Below are 23,212 nucleotides of genomic sequence, written 5' to 3'. Positions count from 1 at the left end.
CCGTCACACTCAACCCGTAGATGAAGCAACGCCGCTATACGTTTGTGTCAAGACCGGTTTACACCCTACAAAAATCCTTCCCGGTCAAACAAACAAAATTATAAACATCCACTAAATCAACAAAAATTTATTCTATTACAAATAATAATCGAAAAAATTAATGATAATATCCAACTATTTGTCTAATTTTACTTTTTTGGTAAATTAAAAATATAAATTTAAAAATAATTATGGTTTGAATTGTTCTTTGCCCCACTTCTAACTTCGTATCACTTCGTATTTAATCGCAGCGCCGCATACCGGCAAACATACTCAGTATTTTGACGTTTCTAATGTCGTTTCTGTATCTGTCACCGGGCACTCAAAATTTACTAAATTCAATTTAAATCGTCTAAACCGACTTTAATCATGTAGTGTTGCACCAAATTATTTTCAAAATCTCGGTCGTCGGCCATGAAAATGACCCTAAACGCCCAGGGAATTACGGGAGACCGCCAAAGTGGTTCACCATCGGACACCAAGTGAGTTTTGTATTTTTATTGAACAATGTTCTGGGTTAAAACGGACCGATTATAGGTCTGGAAGTCCTGGTTCAAGTCCGAGGAGTAGCCCTAGGCCTTCACCGAAGCCCCAGACGAAACGGGAGCATAGTCGAATAGATACACACCTCGGTGTCTCCAGGGATCCTTCCAGTTCATCCGTTAAATTTGATGTTTCTCCTGGTGTGAGTAATAGTTAATGTTTAAATTGGTTTGTTTATTGTTTGGGAGATTGTGGGCTTAATGAGGAAATAATTGTATGTAATGTTTATATTACGTTTATAAAAAGGCAGTTTTTTTTAGTTGTTGAGTTTTAAATAACATTGAATTGTTGAAGTTAAATAAAATAAGGTGAAGGTTTTACAATTTTTGCATTGTTTAAGTGACAATTCCTTTGTGTTATCTATTTATAAATATTTAAACGCCGATTTCGGGTTGTTCTAATTTTTTTTTGTTAAATAATAATTAGAACAGAAAATCAAGTGTTGAAAAAGAAATAATAAATAAAGAGAAACTGAACTTTCTAAATTTGGCAATGATCTCTGCTTTTATAACTTTTTGTTCCTACAAGTTTTTAAAAGCTTCCTTGAAAATGATTTCGTAAGAAATAGTTTTTAATCTTGAAGGTTTTTAAAGAAATGATGAGGTTAATCACCAAATTTTTTCTTAATAATTTAAAATTTCGTTAAGTAATAAATTAATCACGTATTTTTGTTGCATTATCATGATTTCTAAAGAATATTGCATAAAAATCTGTTCAAAATTTAATAATAAGTAATTTAATCAATGTTTTAAATGGATATTTGGAGATTTAAACTAGATTATAACAAATGGACTACCAAGTAGAATGTGATGAAGAAGATATAGACAAGAAAAAGGCTGAGTATGTTGGTTGTATTCAGAAAAGGATTGGAGTATGTTCAAACAAAAAACTAAAAAAATTACTAAATGGAACTGCCAATTGCTTGAACCAATCAACTGCAAAACCACTGTGGTCTGTTAGTCAAGAAAAATGCAGATTCTATAGATGAGACTGATACAAAATGTACAAAAAGCATTTTTATCAGTAATTGATCAAATTTAAACTTGCTCTCTGAGAAAATCAATTTTTAATTTAACTTTTTCATTTAATGTAGTACAAATAAATGCTAAACTTTATCATAATTAATTATTATCTTCTAGAGAAATTATACAGAATGATTTATTAGCTCACCATCAAACTTTGACATATGATAGCTAATCCAATTACAAAAAAAAATATTAATCAAATAATAAATAAAAATAATAAATATTAATATTAATATTGTCCTATTTCAATTATTTACGAAATTATAACACTTTAAAGTTTTAATTTTTATATCATAATTAACTGCTACACATAAATGTTACAAATATTGTTCAAAATAGCCTCCTTCTGGTAGAATACATGATTCAAAACGACAAATTAAAAACGCGTGCGAAGTTGACCATAGATTTTAAACTGAACCAATTTCGTGATCGGGATATTTAATTGATCTAATTTCAACGGCATCGTGTTAATGGTCGCCTCTTGCTTCAGATTCGAAAAGAAAATTTTCCTAACCATTTCTTATATTCCGGGAAAATCGCTTTTCTTCAAACAATCGCAAATTTTGGCCTGTTCGGGGTTTCTAATCGATCTAATTTCAACGGCATCGTATTCCTGGTCGCCTCTTGCTTCAGATCCAAAAAGAAAACTTTCCTAACCATTTCTTATATTTCGGGAAAATCGTTTTTCTTCAAACAATCGCAAATTTTGTCCTGTTCGGGGTTCCTAATCGATCTTATTTCATTATTTATACCATCTCGTGTAAAACATGATTCATCTGTCCATAGAACATTTGAAATGAAGTCATTATTTTGGGCATGTTGCTGCAATAACCATTCACAAAATGCTAACCGTTGCTAATTATCTCCTGGCTGTAGAGCTTGAACATTCTGTTTACGATACGGATGAAAGACTCGCGGTTCAATACGCACCATGCAAAATTTTGACTTCCGTGTATGTTGTGTGCTATTCTTCGAGTGCTGATGGAAGGATTATCAATGATAGCATTAATTACAACTTCTTCGTCCTCTACATTAACTACATGCAGCCGAATAGCTTTTGCTGGAGCAAGATTACCTGTTTCTCGCAGTCTTCTGAAAGAATTGCTAAAAACTGAATAATATGGCAAATGACGCTGTGGAAATCTTTCTTGATATTCTCGTACTGGTTGTCGAACATTTCCATTGCAAAAACCATACACGAAAATTATATTACCATACACTTCAGTGCTATAAGCGTACATTTTAAGTTTCTTCTTGTATGTAATAATTAAACCTCACAGCAAACTGACATATTACAATGACAACTTTGTTTTTGTAGAATGTTTGATTTTTCTGACTATTAATAAATTCGCTGCCGAAAACTTTAAAGTGTTATAACTTCGTAAATAATTGAAATAGGACATATGTTCATCAACATTTTTTTTTTTGGTATTGGATTAGCTATCATATGTCAAAGTTTTATGATAAACTAATAAATCAGCCTGTATAGAGAGAGTTTTTGATTTTTAAGTTTCTATTAATGATTTAATTTTCTATTATTAAATTTGAAATTCATATGTTTTTGTCAACACATCAACAACGTGTGGTCGTGTTAACGTAAATCAATGTGTTAAATCAATACTTGTTCTATTCGGGATGTATGTTACATCGAGATAGTAATGAGATGACATGATGTCATTTATGCTGGTGTAGGTCACTGCTGGTACTATAATAGAACTATTCTCGTTTTATTTGACAGCGTTTTGAATTATTTTTACTCCGTGTAGTTATTGATATGGTATTTTTCAGTTGTCAAAAAAATTCGGTAATTTCTGGAGATTAACTAGACCTTCCAGCGATATCCAGAATCCACAGAATTTTCAAAAACTTAAAAGGATAATTGAAGGTATCAAAAAATATGTTTCAAGAATTCCTTTTATTATTATTATTGCTACTGAGCTGAGGGGAGCGGCCTCTCTCGTCATCGCGATCTATAAGATCTATGTAACTTTAGCCCTCCAAAAGTTTAGGGCAAATGTAGGTCCTTAATGAATCTTAGTATTGCCCCAAGGTCTTGTTCCTTTATGACGGTAGGAATCAAAAGAACACAAATAGAACAAAAGAACACAATTTGGAATAATAAACGAAACAAAACGTTTTAAGTAAGCAAACAAAGTAATGTTTAAAAATTTACACTTATTCACAACAATATTCAAAGCTTAAGAAATGAAATTGATGATCTTTTGATCCTTGTTGACAGTCTGGAAGGTAAGGTCAATGCAATTTCACTCTCCAAACATTGGTTAAAACCAAACCTGTATTTATAGATGGTTTCCATGTTGCATCCTTATTTACTAGAACTAAGAAATCCTATAGTTGCTGTATTTTATTGCAGAGGATTGTCGACTTACTCCACCTAAAACAGAAAAGTATCGAGTCAATTATAGAGTGTAGTGCTGTAAAATTGCGCAAAATGAAAGTGATTGTGATTAACATTTATTCTCCTCCAAACAAATCTAGAACGGAGTTGGATCTATTCTTCCAGTCACTGGAGTCTATTTTGGATGAGGTACAAATGAATTACAAAATCTTAGTCAGTGGAGATTTTAACATTGATTTGAAGAAAACCAGGAAACAGTCTAAACAGATGTTAGATATATTCAAAGCACACAATCTTGAAGCCACTGTAAATGATCTAAAACGACCAGTACACTGATAGATAATATTTTTACTAATGTTCTTCCATGTGGAAGTGACACTATTCATTCACACTTATCGGATCACAACACTCAAAGAGTAATCATAGAAACTCATAGTGCAATAAATGATTCGCAATATATTAAAAAAAGAATATTTACGAACCACAAGCTAGATTTAATAAGTCAACATCTGGAAGATGACAGATTCCACGAAATATCACAATTTATTTGTTGAGAAACTTAATTCCATAATTCATCAGATTGTGAAAGTAAAAAAGATAAATGTTAGTGAAAAGCAAAATAAGTGGATTACTCAAGAAATAAGAACATTATCAGCAATGAAAAGACAAATGTACGAAAGCCACAAGAATAAAAAATTGATAAAAAAACGTACAATTTTCGTAAATTATTAAAGAGTGAGATTGAAACTACTTAAAAACAGTTGAGCGGATTACATTATTAATTCTAATAATAAAACAAGAGCGTCTTGGCAACTAATAAACCGCCTTCAAGGTAAAGCTACCACAAGTGGTATAACGGCTGGCTTTATAGCACTTGTGGAAGCCAGCAGATTTTGAAGCTACAAATGAGTAGTTCTTAAATATTCACGGAAATAAATGACTATTTTATAAAGATTTGTCAAAATATTGATAACAATTTTGGTCACCACCTAAATATTCACTATCCACCGTCACTGGGCCACACTTTGCCATTATACTTAACGGACGAAATTGACGTCCTACAAATAATAAATAATTTAAATAGCACAACGGCAACGGGTGAAGATGAAATACCTACGCATTTAATAAACACATTCTTCATTGGCTTCCGTTTTCCGGATGAGTTGAAAAAAGCAGTAATAATTCCAATCTATAAAAAAAGGAGACAAGTCCTGCTATGATACCTATCGTCCAATAGCACTCATATCGAATGCATATCATATCTTATCATTATATGATATCTTGCAAAAATTTATGAGAAGCTTGTACGCAACAGAATCATAAATTATTTAAACAAATATAATATATTGCACGAGAATCAAAATGGTTTTCGGATCCACCGAACTTGCGATGTTTCAACTGTTGAAAAATATTATCTTGGGATTAAATGGAAAACAGTCCACAACAGTATTGTTCATGGATCTTACAAAAGCCTTTGATAGTGTACATCATTGAATCCTTTTGACCAAGTTGGAGAGACTTGGCTTTAGAGGTGTTAGCTTGTCATGGATTAAAATCCTATCTATCAGTGAGGTTACAATGTCTGGACTGTCTTGGATCAATCATATTAATTTCCTTGCTGGCTAGATCAGTCATTTCTCATATGCTATTCGGATTATTTCCAGATCAGCTGGCATTGAAGCAGCTTTAAATGCCTATTATGCATATGTTCATTTCTTGCTAAGATATGGAGTTGTCTTTTGGGACCATGGTGTTGATATAGATAGAATCTTCATACTACAGAAGAGATGTGTAACAGCAATCTTTGGTCTAAAAAATACTGATAGCTGTAGAAGTTACTTTAAAGACTATAAAAAAATGTGCCGTATTGGTTAGGAAGAATTATTTTGAATTTGAATACGAAATATCACATCCTCGAGGCACACACGGAAAGGTGAACTGCTATCTGGTGCCACCAAAAACGCACCTTACTAAGATGCAGAAGACGGCTATGTACCAGAGTATCAAGATCTACAATGACATTTCGGAGGGTACAAGGATCCACGAAAAATCCGATGTATACCATTGATATATTTTTCCAATTTAATGTTTGAATTCAATTTGTATTATACATATTACAATGTAATTATTGTTAAATTGACGCATTCTACGCTTTTTTTGTAAAATGTAGTAATAAAGTATTATTATTATTAAAAAAGAGCTTTACCGAAAATGTTGTGTCTTAGGCAGCCTCTGGTAACACAATTACACAGTATATGTTCAACCGTTTCTGACTCGTCGTTGCAAAGTCGACAAGTTTGATCTTTAGTTTGTCCAATGTAGAAAAGGTGGTATTTTAGGGGCGCATGGTCAGTCAGGAAACCTGAGAGCGTCTTTAGACCCCCTTTGCTGAGACATAAAACCTTTTTGGTTTTGTTTTGCGACGGAGTTATCATACTCTTTTTTTGTAGGCTACAATCGGGTTGAGATCCAATGAAGGTCGTTTTCGCTGCCTCTTTGGTCAGCTGGTCTGCCTTCTCATTGCTCTCAATGTCTCTGTGACCCGGAACCCACCATACAGTAACGTCATTACCCCTAGCGAGTTCTCTCAGGTTGCTCTGGTACACTCTCTGATGAGTGCGGAGTCACACGTGTAGGCCTAAATTGCCATTAGGGCGGCCCGAGTGTCTTTGAAAATGTTTACGGGGGCACCTCTCTGTCCCTTTTGTAAGTTCAAAACAGTGCAGAAGTTTATAGCAACAACTTCTGCTTGAAAAATGGTTATGTCCGAGCTGAGGGGCAATTTAATGCGGCTATTTGGTCCACTAATGCCCATGCCTACTTCGGATTCAACTGTCTTTGAAGCATCCGTGTAGCGTCCTTCGTCCAATCATTCCTGCTTCTAAATATGTCCTTATACGGCTGATCGAAATTGTATTCTGTTGGTATAAGGTCCGTTTTAATTTCAATCAAGCGATTTGGACATGGGTCGTTGAGGATTTTAAACCTCAGAAGACACCTTTTCTGAGGTTACCCTCCATCAACTTGAGTGAAGAGCATGTTTTCAGTGATAAGTATAATACTTAAAGCTGCTTCCTTTTGTATATACAGTGTGTCCCCAAATAGGTGAAACGACTCTTATAATATATTCTTTATTAAAGACTAATTTTGAACATATTTTCAATTTTTAAAAAACAAGTGCGCCTTGACAGTAAAAGAAAAACTCTTTTTGTAGCAGGTACAGTACCTTTTCTATTTACAGTACGTGAAAGTGTTACTAAGAAGTTTTGTTCAAAATCAAAAACTATCGCCATATACATTTTCGGAATGATCGGCCTACTTTGATAAAAATCCATATCAAACAATTTTATTTCTAACTGAGATTGCTATGGAAATGCATAATTACTTTCCTGTCAATGTTAATCTGTGAAACTGTAACTAAGGTCCATTACTACCATCTTTTAGATAAATTTAACTAATAGATAAACCCATCTACTAGCCAATCAGAGCGCGTAAAATAGCCGTAACTGTGGTAATAATCTCTTAGATAGCTTAACCAGAAGATGGTAGTAACGAGCCTTAGGTCCATTTCTACCATCTTTTAGTTAAATTTATCTAATAGATATACTCATCTATTAGCCAATCAGAGCGAGTAAAATAGCCGTAACTGTGGTAATAATCTCTTAGATAGCTTAACCAGAAGATGGTAGTAATGAGCCTTAGTGAACTTAAAGTGTTTTTTAAATACAATGTTAACGTTAGAGGAAAAAGTTTAGTGTTATTCAGTGTTATGGAACCGGGGAAAAATCGATAAATATTTATTGCTTTATTTAGTGAAAAATTTCCAAATAAAGGAATTAAAGATATACCAGTTGGAGTTTAATCAAAAGGTTAAATATAAGAAAAAAATTATGATGAAACTGATTAACTGTTTGCTTTTGTGGGCGAATAAACACTTAATTTTTTGTGAACATTTTAAGAACGGTTAGTTTATTTCTCCTGAACAATCTGAATCTCAAAACAAAAAATCGTAATAAAGTACTATCGACGAAAATAATAAACACACTGTATAAATTTAATGAAGTGGTGTGAGACCGAGTCCAGAGCAGCCGTCGGACAAGATCTCATTGCATTCATTATATTAAGACATGCTAACCGCTGGATTTGTTGCGCTGTCTTTATGATTTGTTTTTGGCCACCAAACCAGTGAGGCATAGGTGACCATGGGTCTAATTAATGCTACGTAAGCCCAATTTCTGGTTTAAGACCCCAGTTCCTAACGAGGAGCCTGTGGCAGATCTGGTTAGCCATAATGGCCTTTTTCCAGTTTAATTTACTGTCTAGTATTACCCCTAGGTATTTAACTTCTGTTTTGTAGTTAATAGTTCTGCCTTCAATGGAGGGAAGAATTCCTAAGTATTTATACAGTTTATTTCCAAAAGTTCAGAAAATTTTTCAAAGTACTCTAACAGTTTCTCAAGATATCCTGGGTTTTGCAGATAATTTTGAAAAGTTTCAAAAGACCTTCAAAATATTTGTAATGTTGACATTGCTTAAATGTATTTATTAGTGAACAATTATTGTTTTAGCCATTAAAAACACATATAATTAAAAAAAAAATAAGTTTTTTTAGAATCCCATTTAATTAAAAAAAATTTTTGATTAAACCTGTATATAAAAGTTTAACTTCTAATATTATTACTAGCAATCATAAACCAAACAAGAAAAGGAACACGATATAGCATTTCCATTGTTGGTTGTTATTGCTTCAATAATTGTGTATCAACATTTTAAGTGCGAGCAAATTCTTTCCTTACTCCTTTTTTAAACTGCTTCAGTGTATCGAGTTAACGATTTTCTTTGTGTTACTATTAACAAAGATGGTAAGATTTTTTGAACTCTTAACATTTATTCTCGAATTTTTTATTCGATTTTAAAAGGTTACTCCGGATTCTTGCGGACCATTTCGAATTCCCGGCAACGAATTAGTGCTTCCCCCGGAATTAAATCGGACGGAAAGTACGAGTAGTTCGAAGGATCGAAAAGACACTCGAACAAAAAAGAAATCCGCTTGGTATAACGTGTTATATCCAACTTATAAATCGAGATCTGAAGATTATAAAAGGATTTTTAAGGAAGTTCCCGATGATGAACGGTTAGTTGTAGGTAAATAATATTAATAATCTCACATTTATTGTTGTGTAACTAATTTAGATTTATTTTTGGCTTTAAAAAAGATTATTCTTGTGCTTTACAAAAGGAAATTTTGGTGCACGGAAGATTGTATGTATCTCAAAATTATCTCTGTTTTTACGCCAACATTTTCGGCTGGGAAACGAACGTTACGATTAAATGGAAGGATGTATCTGCTATAACAAAAGAAAAAACCGCTTTAGTGATTCCCAATGCAATTTTAATTATGGTGAAGAGCGAAAAATTTTTCTTCACTAGTTTTGTGGCGCGCGATAAAACCTATTTGATGTTATTTAGAGTTTGGCAAAATGCACTTCTTGATCAACCAATGGCTATGCAAGAAATGTGGCAATGGGTAAGTAAAGTTCATTAATTACCTTTTATCGTAGTCGAAATTTTAATTAGATAACGCGATAGATAGAGAGGGTTTTATCTGGTTAAAAAGAGCGAATTCATTGAATTACGTGCAACCGTTTCGTTCGATATATTCACGTGAAAATAAAATAAAAATATATTTCTACATAAAATAATATTGAGGTTGTTATCTACGTTAATCTCAGGTAAAAAAAAACACAACATTTCAGTATCGATATTTATTAGCATACGATAGGTTCTAAAAGTATCCCAATGAAAAAATCACCGAGCGTTAATTTAGTTTTAAAAACCGATCTTGTTGCTTGCCATTTTAAGGTACACCAGTGTTATGGTGACGAATTGGGTTTAACCAGCGACGACGAAGACTACATTGCCCCTGGGACCGAAGAGGAAAAACTTTCAGGTCGATTATCGGTTGAATCATTCTCAGAAGTGAGTTAATCAATATAATTTTTTTTTTAATTTTAGTTTTTAACAATTTTTTTAGATTGCGATTTTGAAATTTTGTATCACTTTTATCAGGTTGATAAATCCTGATAAATATGATTAATGTTTATTTATTAATCATCTTTTTAAAAAGGCTTTTTTGTAATACAGTAAAACCTTGATATGACGAACTAATACGTTATATGTTATAGAGACGTCTCTTAAGATGGCTCAATCCGAATGATTTTAATTCTAGGTCTAATTTTAATTCAATAAAAATAGACAACATTCTAGCGTTCAATAACAACTAAAACCAGAGCTCACACTACCACTAGAACTAACACTAGACCTGAACGCGGGCTTTCCATGAAGACTTTAGTTGCTCCAATATGTACAAGAACTATTTTTTGTAGTATTATTCAAGTACCTTTCTTTGTCATAATTCAGTAAATGATTTTATTTATTACCTTTACTGTTTCTTTTAGAGCCGGTTGTACAATACACCGATAAATCTGTCTGATAACTATCTGGCCGATAAACTTATCGGGAGGATAAAGATATTCGCTGTTGTACAAACTGTTTTTGTCGGGCTACTTTTTCCTCATATCTAGTAATTTGTGCCGTAGATTGGTAACGCTAACGTCTTTCTTTGAAATTTGAACTGATTTTGACAATAATAATAACAATTGTGTAAATTGTGCAATTAGCATTTTAAAAAATATCGAAAAATGTTTAATTTGTACGATATCAGACCAGCAGCGAGTCCGAAAACGAATTTTTAGTTAATGTTTTTAAGTAAAAGAAAAGAAAAAGAAATTAAAGAACGACGTAACCACATGGCGCAGTGGGATGAAACGGATTTTTTTTAACGGTTTCGGTTAACAAAAAAAAGTTAAGAAAGAAAGAATTAAAAAGAATTAACAGTTAAGATTAAACATGCATTTCTCATAAACAGAGTTAAATACATACAGGGTCCCGAAACTCAACGTCAAGCGGGCACCAGGTGGGAGGCCAACCTGTTCTGGTAAAAATGAGAAAAAAATTCCATGTCTCTTAGTTAAGTGGTAATAGACATATTTTTGAAAATGTTAAAAATCGGTCCCGTACAAAAAAATATATTAATTTAATTGAGTTAAGGTTGAAATAATTTATGTCTATCAAGTTTGACACATGATTTCTAAAAAAAGGAGTAGTAGAACTCCCTTGACAAGTAATTTTAAAAGATAGCCTGTTTAGTCAAGTTTCCAAAATGGTACAACACTTGCTATTTTTCTTGTCTATAAATAATGAATAAGTAATTTAAAAAGTTCATACTTTTGTATTTATTTTTTATTTCCTCTTAACTTTGTTAAAAGATGTGCCAGTTAATATCTACGAACTACAAAATGTGGTTTCAACAAGATGGTTGCCCTTATGTCTTGCAAAAAGACTCTTTCAAATAAGGTTAATCTAAAGACACAATTAAATAAACAAATTTATTTATTATTAATTTTATAGCATTATTTTCTTAAAACTAAGGCTGAGCATTTGCCTTAGTTATTAATTATTTGCCGTCGGCACTAATACAAGCTCTGCATCGTCACAGAAAAGATCTTTTTACTAGTTGTGCAAATCTCTTTGCATTTATTTCTTCTGCTGCTGTATAAATATTGTGGCTCAGTTCGGCAAGATTTTCAATCGGTTTTTAATACACTGTTTCGTTTATGCAATCATAATAAGAAAATCAAAGGGATTTAGACCCAGAGAATGAGGAGGCCACGTAATCGAACCACGACGCACAATCCATCTTTGTAGGTATTCTGTATGCAATCCCATACAGGACAAGCATAATGAGCTGGGCAACCATCTTGTTGAAACCACATTTCTCTGTAGATATTAAGCGGCACATCTTCTAACAAAGTTGTTAAATCATTTTGGAGGAAATACAAATAACATACGAAAGTAATAACGCGTTTTTCGCAGAAAAACAGGCAATCATATTTTTTAGGAAAAGAAAAATAGCAAGTGTTATACCATTTTGGAACCTTGACTAAACAGGCCATCTTTTAAAATAACTCGCCAAGGGTGTTGTACTACTCATTTGTTTAGAAATCGTGTGTCAACCTTAATAGACATCAATTCTTTCAACCTTAACTCAAGCAAACTAATACTTTTTTTTGCAAAACTAACGACTTTTGTTGTTCGATTTGTGATTGCTATAGTAGCATGGTTCATAAGAATACATTATTAAAAAAATTACTATTAAATTGTGAACATTTCTGACCGTAGTACCTAAAGATATGATGTACGGGAACGATTTTTAACATTTTCAAAAATACGTCTATTACAGAACAGGTATGGTGCCCGCTTGACGTTGAGTTTCGGGACATCCTGTGTATTATAAGATTAGTAAAATAATTAACCTAAATAATCACTGTCAAATTGTGATGGTGTTCCATCGCAGCTTAGTTTTATCAAATTTCTAATTCTTTCATATAGCGGGTTTAACTTTTCTTCACATGGACCTCCAGTACCCATCACATCAGTGCGGTATTTGGCAACGGCTTGACGGGCATCTTTTTTTAATGTTGTTTTTTAATGATGTATTTACTGCGATGCTGTTCCCATGTACGGTTTGTGGTGCCGGTTGAATTAAAAGTTTGACAAATCTTTTGCCATACCGCTTTCTAAAATACAAGATACATATGTGATAAATAATTACCAAGTATACCTTCTCTTTCCAAGTGACCGCATCTGTTTTTTTATTTTCTATAATATGAGCTAGATTTTCTACTATTTCAATTAATCGCCAACACTCCTCTTGTGTATAATTAGTAGCACGTTTATTTTTTTTCCTTCCAGTACAACAAAGTAACCAAACTTTTTCACGACAGACAACGTTTGTTGTTATATAAAAACGTTGGTAACCATACATATCTGGCGAATAACCGTCTTATCGGCACCTCTGAGTACCCGATAAGGGCGATAAGTTATCCTGTCAATAATCTCCCCGACAAAAATATCCGTACATTGTAATACAGTACAAACTAGCTTATCGGTCAGACAACGCTGTCGGGAAGTTTATCGGTATATTGTTCAACCGGCCCTTAGTCCATTAATTAAAGATTCACATACTTGTAGAACAAATTTAGAAATGTTCTGCTTTGAGATTCTAAACAGATACATATTAAACTTTGATATAATCGAGTGGTTAAAAATCTCAGCGTGGCAGCTGGTTTGTCAGTTTTTAAATTACTTGTTCTAAAGAAGCTAGAAGAACCAACCAATTTACGAAGTATTCAAAATTCGTAGGAGACTTTCTTACCAAATTTTTAAAACCACGGTCGTCTTCCATGCGCAAACCTGTGGAAACAGAAGGTTCTACTCATTTTTTAAATAAAGTTTTCACCCACCACCTCTTGACTAATTTTATGTTGAGAATACCGGCTGTGGCAATACAACTACTGTGTTAGCTAACATTTGTGATGACAATTCAGATTTTTGTTCGCAAACTACACTTGTCAGCTGATACTGTAGAATTAGAAACATTCGGGTTTAGCCGTGCGTCTCTTAAAACGGCTAAACCCAAATGTATCTAGTTCTAGTGTTAGTTCCAGTTTTAGTTTTAACACTAAGTTCAAACTAGAACTAACACTAGACCTAGATCTAGAAAGTTTCGGGTTTAGCCATGAATCCGAATGTATCTAGTTCTAGTGTTAGTTCCAGTTTTAGTTTTAACATTAAGTTCAAACTAGAACTAACACTAGACCTAGATCTAGAAAGTTTCGGGTTTAGCCATGCGTCTGAAGACTATATTGTGCTATCAATGCCATCAGATTTAATGGGATCGCTATCAGTAGATTGTACTGCCTGAACGGCAGTTCTGGATCGAAAACGAAAATTCTCTGGTTCAGGCAGATATTTGCATGGGGTCGGAGCAAGAGTATACTGCCAGACACTTCGGATTAAGCAAGCTTACAGCCTGGGCTATTGACATGGGTGCTAAAATCCTGCTTCTTGTAACTCCATTGTGTTTCTTTGAGGCAGGACCAAATCATCCAGAAGCTTCTTCGCATTTAATAATTTGTGAAATTCTATCATTGGAATCTCCACCTTACCAAAAACTAACATTTCCCAAATCTCAATCCAGACCCTCCCTACACAATCAAAGTTAATTTCAAAATTAAATTATGAACCCAATCACAACTTAATCCAATTCAATTTATAATTTTTAAAACTGCAACCTAAGCCATCCCATTCAAATTATCTTTATAACCAAACCCAACACTGGGCTTGATCCAAACATAACTCAACTTACTGTATATGTGGTGGTCAATAATGTCCAAACCACCAACCCAATCCATGCCCCATCGTACATAATTTAACTTTATCACTACCTAAAATAAACACTATCAAAATACAATAGAAATCTCAATTGAATCAATAACTTTCAAAATGCTACCCTAATCCCCATCCAAACCAACCTAAACATAATACTTCCAAAATGTAGTTTTAAATTTAACCACAACTCAACCGAATTCAGCTACTATCCTTGACATCTCCAAATTAATGCTAACCCATGCTTCCAAATTCAAATCCATCCACTCACCGAACCCTAAGTCTAAATCCTAAGACTAATAACAATAAGTATAACTTTGGTTAACCCCTGTCCAATCCATAATTTGCGCAAACCCAACCTAATCCATTCTACAAAATTCAATTTCATCCTCACCCAAGCCTTATATTTCCAAAATCTAATCCTAAAACTAAATATAACTACCTAAGCTTCGCCCAATCCATAATTTACACAACCCTAACTTAATCCGTCATCACCTAACCATAATTCACCTAACTATCCAAGGTGAAGAAATTCCTTTCTCAAAGGAAGTCAAATATGTAGGAGTAATTCTAGACAAAACCTTGTCATGGAATGAACATTTGCAGGGACTTTTGCACAAAGCTAGACTATTCTTGTGGTCTTGTCGCAGTCTTTGTGGAAAAAATTAGGGTCTTACCTCTGAAAGACTCTCTATGTGACTGTGGTTAGACATACGGAGCAGCAGTCTGGTATAGGAAAGTCCGACAGACTTCAGTTATCAGTAAACTTTCACGAATTCAACGAGTAGCTGGATTGGTAATTTCTGGTGCGATAAGCACAACGCCAACTCTAGCAATGGAAGTCCTGCTTGGCCTATCACCTCTGCATTTGCATATAGAGAACAACCATTTACAGATTTAAGCAATATGTTCAAAACTGTTCCGACATGTTCTACCAATGCGCTGCAGAAGACATTATAAGCACTGATACTGTGCTATTAATGCCTTCAGATTTGTCGGGATCACTATCAGTGATTAATGGTCGATACCAGCTTGCCAACCTGCTCTGGTTCAGGCAGATATTAGCATGTTCACAGATGGATCAAAAACGCCGGAAGGGGTCGGAGTAGGAGTATACTGCCAGACACCTTGAATTAAGCAAGTTTACAGCTTAGGTACGTACTGTACTGTATCCCAGGCGAAAGTATTTGCTATTGACATGAGTGCTAAAATCCTTCTTGAGAGAGGGGTGAAGAACATGACAGTACGAATTTTCTCAGACAGTCAAGCCGCTCTCCAGGCGCTGCAAGCCGTGAAAACGGTGTCGGCTCTGGTTAATGATTGTAAGAGAACATTAAACACACTGAGTTGTGATAACAGAGATTCTTTGATCTGGCTCCCGGGTCACACTGGGGTTGCTGACAATGAAGAGGCTGATGAGCTAGCACGAGAGGGCAGCGCTAAAGCGTTTGTGGGGCCGTAACCAGCAGTTGGTGTATCATTTGCAATGGCCAAATATAGAATTGGACTGTGGTCAGAAGAGAGACTTCGCCTACTGTGGACCAGTTCTCCTGGAATGAGACATGCTAAGGTGTTTATTAACATCGCAACTGTCAAACCCGGAAATATTTTAGGACTTGCCCGTAGCAGCATGAAAGTTCTAATGGATGTCTTTACTGGGCACTGCCGATTAAAAGCACACCTCAACTTATTGGGTTTAGCCGACGATGTTGAATGGCGACTATGTGAGGAGGAAGCAGAGGCGGTTGAGCATGAATACCGTCCGTATAAGATCCTCGATTTTTGGGTCGCAGTCTATCTCCCTAAAGGATCTGAATGACCTTCCACCGAGCAAGGTATTAATGTTCGTTAAGAGCATTGGACTGCACGGTGAAATTTGATAACGATCTATCGGGGTACAACAGATCCTTAGGGTCATGGTGCAAGGTTGGTTGGTCCGCCTACCCGATATGTAGTCTATGTAATGTATCCTCGCCCAAGCCTTATGTTCTCAAAATCTAATTCTAAAACTAAACTGCCACTATGACTGCCGCCATAGCAGTCGACTGCTACGTGTAACGTCGGCTTAAGTGTAACTCTGTGTAAGCTGTGTCGGGAGTCCTGGATCGAAAACAAAAATTCTCTGCTCGGGCAGATATTAGTACGAGTATACTGCCAGACACATCAGATTAAGCAATTAGTTTTCCTTTTCGTTTAATAAAAATATACAACAATCTAGCACTGAATGACAATTAAAACTAGAACAACCATCCTTGGTAGCTTTATACGTCGTATAGATAACTCAGGGAATACCCCGCGTTTATTTATGAACATGGAATAGAGCAAGTTGAGAAATAACCCGAGTTGGATTTTATCTATGAACGTTAACATTTAAATATACTGGTGTATTAAATAGATAACATTAATAGTATGACTTATAACTAGATCCGTTATATCGAGGTTTTACTATAATCAGTGTTTGTGTCATTGACACCGAAAATACGCCAATAAACGTGCCCTATTGATTTTTTCAAAACTCCCCCCACGTTTCTCGCCCTTCTGATTGGACGTGATGTTCGAAAGCAGTCGAATAATGTCGTAACACGTGAGACGACCGGCGTCCACACGAAACGTCGTCGCGACGCCTTCATTATTATTTACCTTTTTTCCTCCAAATATCTTCTCGGGTTTTTGATTTTTTAACTTTCTCTTTGTTTTCTTTATCATTTCCTTTTTTGAATGTTTTCGGGGCCCGAAAAGTTTCACTATAAACATTTAAGATGTGTATCTACCGTTAATATTAAGTTGTTTGAGTGTTTATTTTTTCTTTTAAGATTTAGTTTTTATTTTGGGATAGGAATGCGGTAGTAACGGGGATGTGATGTTGGATCAGTTAACGCCGGAGGATAAGGATGTTAATGAGGTCATTAACGAAGAGGAAGGTGCGGTAAATAATAATCACACAGCGATGCCGCCAACTGATTTATCAGAAAGTAGCGATTCGGATGGGGAGAAGGTCGAAAAGTAAGTTGGTGTCAAATATTTCAATTTTTATTTTTAATTCATTGGGGTCTTGTCTTTTTTTTTCAATCTTGTTTCAGTCTTTATTTTTGTTTATTTTTTTTAATCATTTATTTTTTTTTATCATAAAGCACAGTTTATTTTTTATATTTTTGGATCGAGTTGGACTTAAGAAATTTTTTAAAAAGAAAAAATAAAATCTTAAGAATTATTAAGGTATAATTCTTAAGATTTTATTTATTAAGTTAAATTTATTTCTTCTATTTGAAAAGTCTTTCAGGAATAATAAAATTAACCTTACACTTATGTCATGTGAAATTAGATATAAACTTCAACCTTTATGAAATTTTCGAAATTTTCTTATGATGATAATTGAAGAACCGCATATCTCTCACGACGGCTAAACCCGAATGTTTCTGGTTCTAGCTCTAATGTTAGTTCTAGTATTACACTATCCTACACTATCTAAGTGATAGTGTAATACTAGAACTAACATTAGACCGACAACTAGAAACATTCGGATTTAGCCGCACGTCTCTCAAGACGGCTAAACTCGAATGATTCTAGTTTTAGGTCTTGTGTTAGTTCTAGTGATAGCGCTAGTGCAATACTAGAACTAATACTAGACAGAGAACTAGAATCATTCGGGTTTAGCACTAGCGCTATCACTAGAACTAACACAAGACCTAAAACTAGAATCATTCGAGTTTAGCCGTCTTGAGAGACGCCCTGCTAAACCTAAAACTTTCTAGTTCTAGGTCTAGTGTTAGTTCTAGTTTTAATTGTTATTTAACCCTAAATTCTTGTACATTTTAATTGATTTAAAAATCTTTTTATTTAATTTAATCCACTTACCTTGCTTATAAAACCCTAGATCAAGCAATTTTAAGTTAAATACAGCCTTTTAAACCAATAAATAAGACATTTTCCTTAAAAAAACTTAAATTCAATTTGACAAGCATCTGCAATATTTCTGTACCTGACAGCTGAAGGGATAGCCGAAAATGTCTAATTTAACTTCAAATAACAATAAATTGAAATAATTAATAATTCTCATGCTTTTACCTCACAAATAAATCTCGAAAATATCGGTATTTTTTAATATTAATAGTCTGTAAATGTTCATTAATACCATATTTTTATCAAAAATCTTTATTTTTACAAAATTATTGGACTTACTACATCTTGGCTCTAAAAAATTAAATGATTATTTGGACTTAAAACATAAGAATTTGTAACAATATAAACTTATTATATTTTTTCTGGAACAAATTTGAAACTTTAAAATCTATTAATTTATTATTATTAATCATCATTAGGAAATTCTGGGGCCTCTTTAGCATAAGGTAAATTCCTAAAGTAATCCTAATATTCTTCAGGAACCCACTTAAGAAGGGTTAAAAGATTTTCATATTTGGCTTCACTTATAGGTTTTCTAGAATGTCTTAATTGGGGCAAATTTTTCGGTATGTTTGAAGGTTTTCGAAGGTTTCTATTTAAATTAATGGAGCTAAAGTCTTCTTTAAATGATGTTTTAAAAAACAAAGTAATGTTAATGATGAGTAAAATGTACTAAAATTTTTTAAATCTTCTAGGCCCATAAAATTTATCCAATCAGTGCAAGTAAAAATTGTAAATGGTTTAGTTTTCTTTTTTGCACATTCAATAACGCTGTGCTGACAATCTACTTCCTATATGAGTAGAAATATTTCATTACCACCTCTTCCAGCTTTGGTTTCATTCCACATCATATACCAAGTGTTTTTAGTACAAGGATTATGTATTGTGTAATTTAGGGTCCACAACTTTCGAAGATAAAAGCTCTCCGAATTGGTCAAAAAAGGAGTAGGAAGGCACTTTTGAAGATCGGTCATTACCACTTGTATATTTTCATTACTTTCTAAAGCACATTTCTTGTCTTCATTTTTGATTTGATATCTATTATTTGCATCACTTAAATGTAAATCTCGCTTAAGCTTTACATTAAAATAATCACACATAACACATGTGTCGTTATCTGGTAAATGGAACGACAAATTAAACATTTCGTTGAAGATTTTTCTAAAAAGCCATTTCTTAGCTGGTTCTTCACCTTCCTTCCTAAGTTCTTCGTAATATAACCCATACATTTTTGAAATATTTATGCCATCTCCAAGATACTTCTTAACAGATCTTTCTCGAGAATAATGGCTTTCATACGTAGGGTAGCTGTCAATGTGCTTAGTGATTTTTTCAATAACTTTATCAGAAATTTTATTGATAGGGACTTTTCTACCTCTTTGATCAGGTACTAAAATATTACATGTAGACTTCTTTTTTAGAGCGTTATAAACAAATTTTTCGCTGATCGATAAAGTGCTTATAAAAAATTCAATGAAGAAATTATATAGATTTTGTTGTGTACGCACTTTTGTAGATAGAGGGTCTCTTGGTCTACGTCGTTTTACATCTTTAGTAAACGCGCAATAATTAATGAACTGCCTCTTGCACTCCCAAGAAGAAATTTTTTTCCAAAAATCATTATGTATCTGCTGGCGTTGATTTTCAGATATTAACGAACGGCACTTATATGTAAGTACAGGTGGAACCACATGGACTTTTTAGTTTTTTATTTAGTATGAGTTTGTCATAAGTCATAACTTTTCAATTATTTTTCAAAGCACACTACACACCCAATATTGATGTGTACATTAATTTTGGAGTTTTCTTTATAATCGAAACATTTTTCCTCGTAATAAAGTTTTTTTAAATAATGTTACTAAAAATGAAATACTGGGTTTTAGAGCATTCTTATTTGAGCATTAGTACATTTTTGTTAAAAGTGGACTTACACCCCTTTAGCTCTCAGGTACAGATTTGGATCTTAATCACCATGGTAACCGAGTCAAGTTGGATAACCTAACAATAATAAAATTATAACCGTTAATATTTCGCTTTATTTTTAATATTTTTTTAATTTTATTTTATTTTATTTTGTATATTGCTTCTTAACACGTTTGGTGCCCACTACGAGTAAACCGTGGTTAACGGTATCGCTGGGCAGCGAACGTGTTAAGTGAAATACACTGCATGAATAAAAACATAGAAATGTTGATTCTTCCAATGACGTCATAGCAATGCCTTTGCGGGGGGATACGTGCATAACAACAGTTTATATGGAGTTGGATAACCTTATACAGTATGTTTACTCAACAGACCTTGAATATTAGGAAAGCTATTAAAGTCAGACATATGACATACTTATCATTAATTAAAGGGAACTTGATGAGCAATTCAACTAGCATACAATATACAGTCTGTTCTATTTAAAAAACTTAAGAAAAAGCCATTTGAAAAACATGAAAAGTAACTGAACTTTTTAAACATCCTGTATATTGTATCTAATATCTTTGAATACTATTATCAACCTACTGGCTTTGACTTTTGTCTGACGTAGTTTCAAGGCAAAATCGGAAAAAATATAGTTTTTACATCGTTTTCAAAAAGATCTTGTAACAAGAACATTTTGGAAGAACAATTGAATATCTCAGAAACTATGAACGCTGTGAAATAGTAACATATACGGTTGTATAAACAAATTTAGTTGTATTCATAATATGATAAAATATACAGAGTGTTGTCTAACAACTTTTGTATAAAATATTTTTTTGTTTTTCAAATGGTTTAGTAACTATCGACAGCCAGTATACTAACAACTCACCCTGTATAAGAGAAATTATATTAGCAAGTTAACATTTAAGCTACAAGCTTTTGTATTTATGGAATGATTTATCTTGAAATATTTCTTAAGTCCAATTCATTTACATAAATTATTTATATCTTTTTGTCCAATTCATCGCTTTGGCTGAAACAATCATCAATTTATTTATTTGTATCTGTTAAAATCGATCGAAATTCTTTTCCAATTTTGACCATCGATTATCTGGTTCAAAATAACAAAGTGGTATATTTTATCTATGAAATTAACAAATCGTTTTATTAACTTTTGGATTTACGATAAATCCCGCTTGATTTGTTTTAAAAGTTATACCTCGATTTGTTTGCAGGAGCAAACGTAGACGTAATAGCAGTGACATTGAACCAGACTCAGCCCTTTTAAATTCCCCTGATCCCCATCCTTATCATTCTTCCAGTGACGAGAATCTATAGTAAGTTTTTTCATTTTTCTCATTTTCATTGTTTTTTGTATCTTCTAATTTCTTTATTAATTCATTCTTTAAGCGCATGCATTTATTTATAGAAAAAAAAACCTTTCCTAACAAAAAAATCCTTAAATAAAAACATATTTTTATTTTATTATTTTTTTAACATTTATTTTTTTATAGCACTTTAATCAATAAATAACGCTTTTGCTCTCTTTATTTTCTTAACATCGCATGATTTATTTTATTTACTTTATTTTCTTTTTTTTTATTGTTTTAAAGTAATCTTGGATTAATCAAAAACATTTTTTATTTTAGTCCCGTTTGTACGGCTCTTCACGAAGGTAAACAATTAATCAACGAAGTTTACTCAATGCACGTCGATCAACTCTTCACCCTTCTCTTCACCAGTTCAAAGTTCTTCCTTGATTTTCACGCTTCAAGAAAAACAAGCGATTTTACGCAAACGGCATGGTCGCACAATCCAAACAATAACATGAAAACGCGCACCATTAATCTTACGATTCCTTTAACTCAAGCGATTGGGCCGAAATCTGCCCAGGTAACTGAAACACAGGTAAGAAAACATGTTACTCAAATTCCACAAAAATTAAATTATTTTTTAATTTAATTTAGGTGATGTTAACATGTAGCAAACCAGGTTATCTTTACGCAATCGATGTGGATATAGTAAATGGTGGGATTCCTTATGCAGATAGTTTTTATTGTTTCGTGCATTACTGCTTACATAAAATTTCTGATACCCAATCATCAATGGCGGTTTATGCCCAGATTAAGTACAAAAAGAACGTTTGGGGATTAGTTAAAGGTGTTAAAAAATTAAATCTTAATTATTTAACACAATTCAAACATTTTTTTTGTAGGGATGATCGAAAAAAATAGTTGGCAAGGCGTCGAAGATTTCTTTTCTGCATTAGCTAAAGCCCTTCACATAGAAGCGGAAGAAAGTACAAACTTAACGGAAAAACATCGATCCGGACGTAGAAGACGACCGATTATTCAACGTCCCATTCCAAAAGAAATGATTCGACCTGTACGTAGTTCAATTCCAAACATAAACACCATCGGTGGTGTCACCCAGGGATCGCGAATTGATCCGATGAAAATCGTTTTTTCCGTACTCATTATGTTAGCGATTCTCACTGGGGTACTTTATTATAAGTTATGGACGTTAGAGGGGGCGATACCTTCGACGTTTATCGATTTACATGTACTTAAAGATCCGCCAACAACCCATGAGGAGTGGGTTAAGTTATTACAACAACAAGAAACGTTGCATACTGTTGAAATGCACAAGTGGCAAAAAATATTAAAGACAGCAATACAATTATTAAGAGATATTGAGGAGTCTTTGAGTCAGTTGCAACGATCTATTCATCCGGCTTATACTAGTAAAATTATGTCGATGGTACAGAACCAAGACGGTTCAAAATCATCCAATAACGATGAATTGTAAGATATAAGTTTAAAACGAAAAGTAATTAATTAATTAATAGGTGATAATAGGTTTCAATTGAGGTAGTATTGTTCGTTGATTGTGATATAATTATTTGTTTAAGCGTTTTAACGCCAAATTTTTTCCATTTAATTGTACAGTTTCTTTTTTTTGTGGATTTTTAGAAATAATTTTAAAAAATGCTGTTAGGTTAGGTATACTGTTCCTCTTTTTATTCCTTCCCTGTTAACCCGTGAATCTCTTTTTTAATATTAATTTATATACTGTGGTAATTTAAGGAGTAATTTATGCGTATAGGTGAAAATAAAAGTATAAATTGAGTATTAACATTAAATAA

General features: G+C 33.3%; 1 protein-coding gene across 2 annotated transcripts; it reads left to right on the top strand.

Moving 5' to 3' along the window:
- Positions 1-309: 309 nt before the first annotated feature.
- LOC111417865 (GRAM domain containing 1B) lies at positions 310-23,212 on the top strand. 2 transcript variants are annotated; one of them, XM_071195163.1, is made up of 10 exons: positions 310-521; positions 577-724; positions 8,886-9,111; positions 9,183-9,493; positions 9,829-9,945; positions 17,093-17,259; positions 21,303-21,404; positions 21,717-21,975; positions 22,035-22,227; positions 22,283-23,212. In XM_071195163.1, the coding sequence occupies exons 1-10, from the start codon at positions 454-456 to the stop codon at positions 22,873-22,875; spliced, it is 2,184 nt and encodes a 727-aa protein (XP_071051264.1). In that variant the 5' UTR covers positions 310-453; the 3' UTR covers positions 22,876-23,212. The 2 variants fall into 2 exon arrangements, with proteins under 2 accessions (XP_071051264.1, XP_022906025.1); XM_023050257.2 differs by lacking the exon at positions 21,303-21,404.

This window comes from Onthophagus taurus, chromosome 3 (assembly GCF_036711975.1).
Source record: "Onthophagus taurus isolate NC chromosome 3, IU_Otau_3.0, whole genome shotgun sequence".
Taxonomy (NCBI): Eukaryota; Metazoa; Arthropoda; class Insecta; order Coleoptera; family Scarabaeidae; genus Onthophagus; species Onthophagus taurus.
Note: the sequence above shows the minus strand (reverse complement) of the source record. Positions and strands in the feature narration are given on the sequence as shown.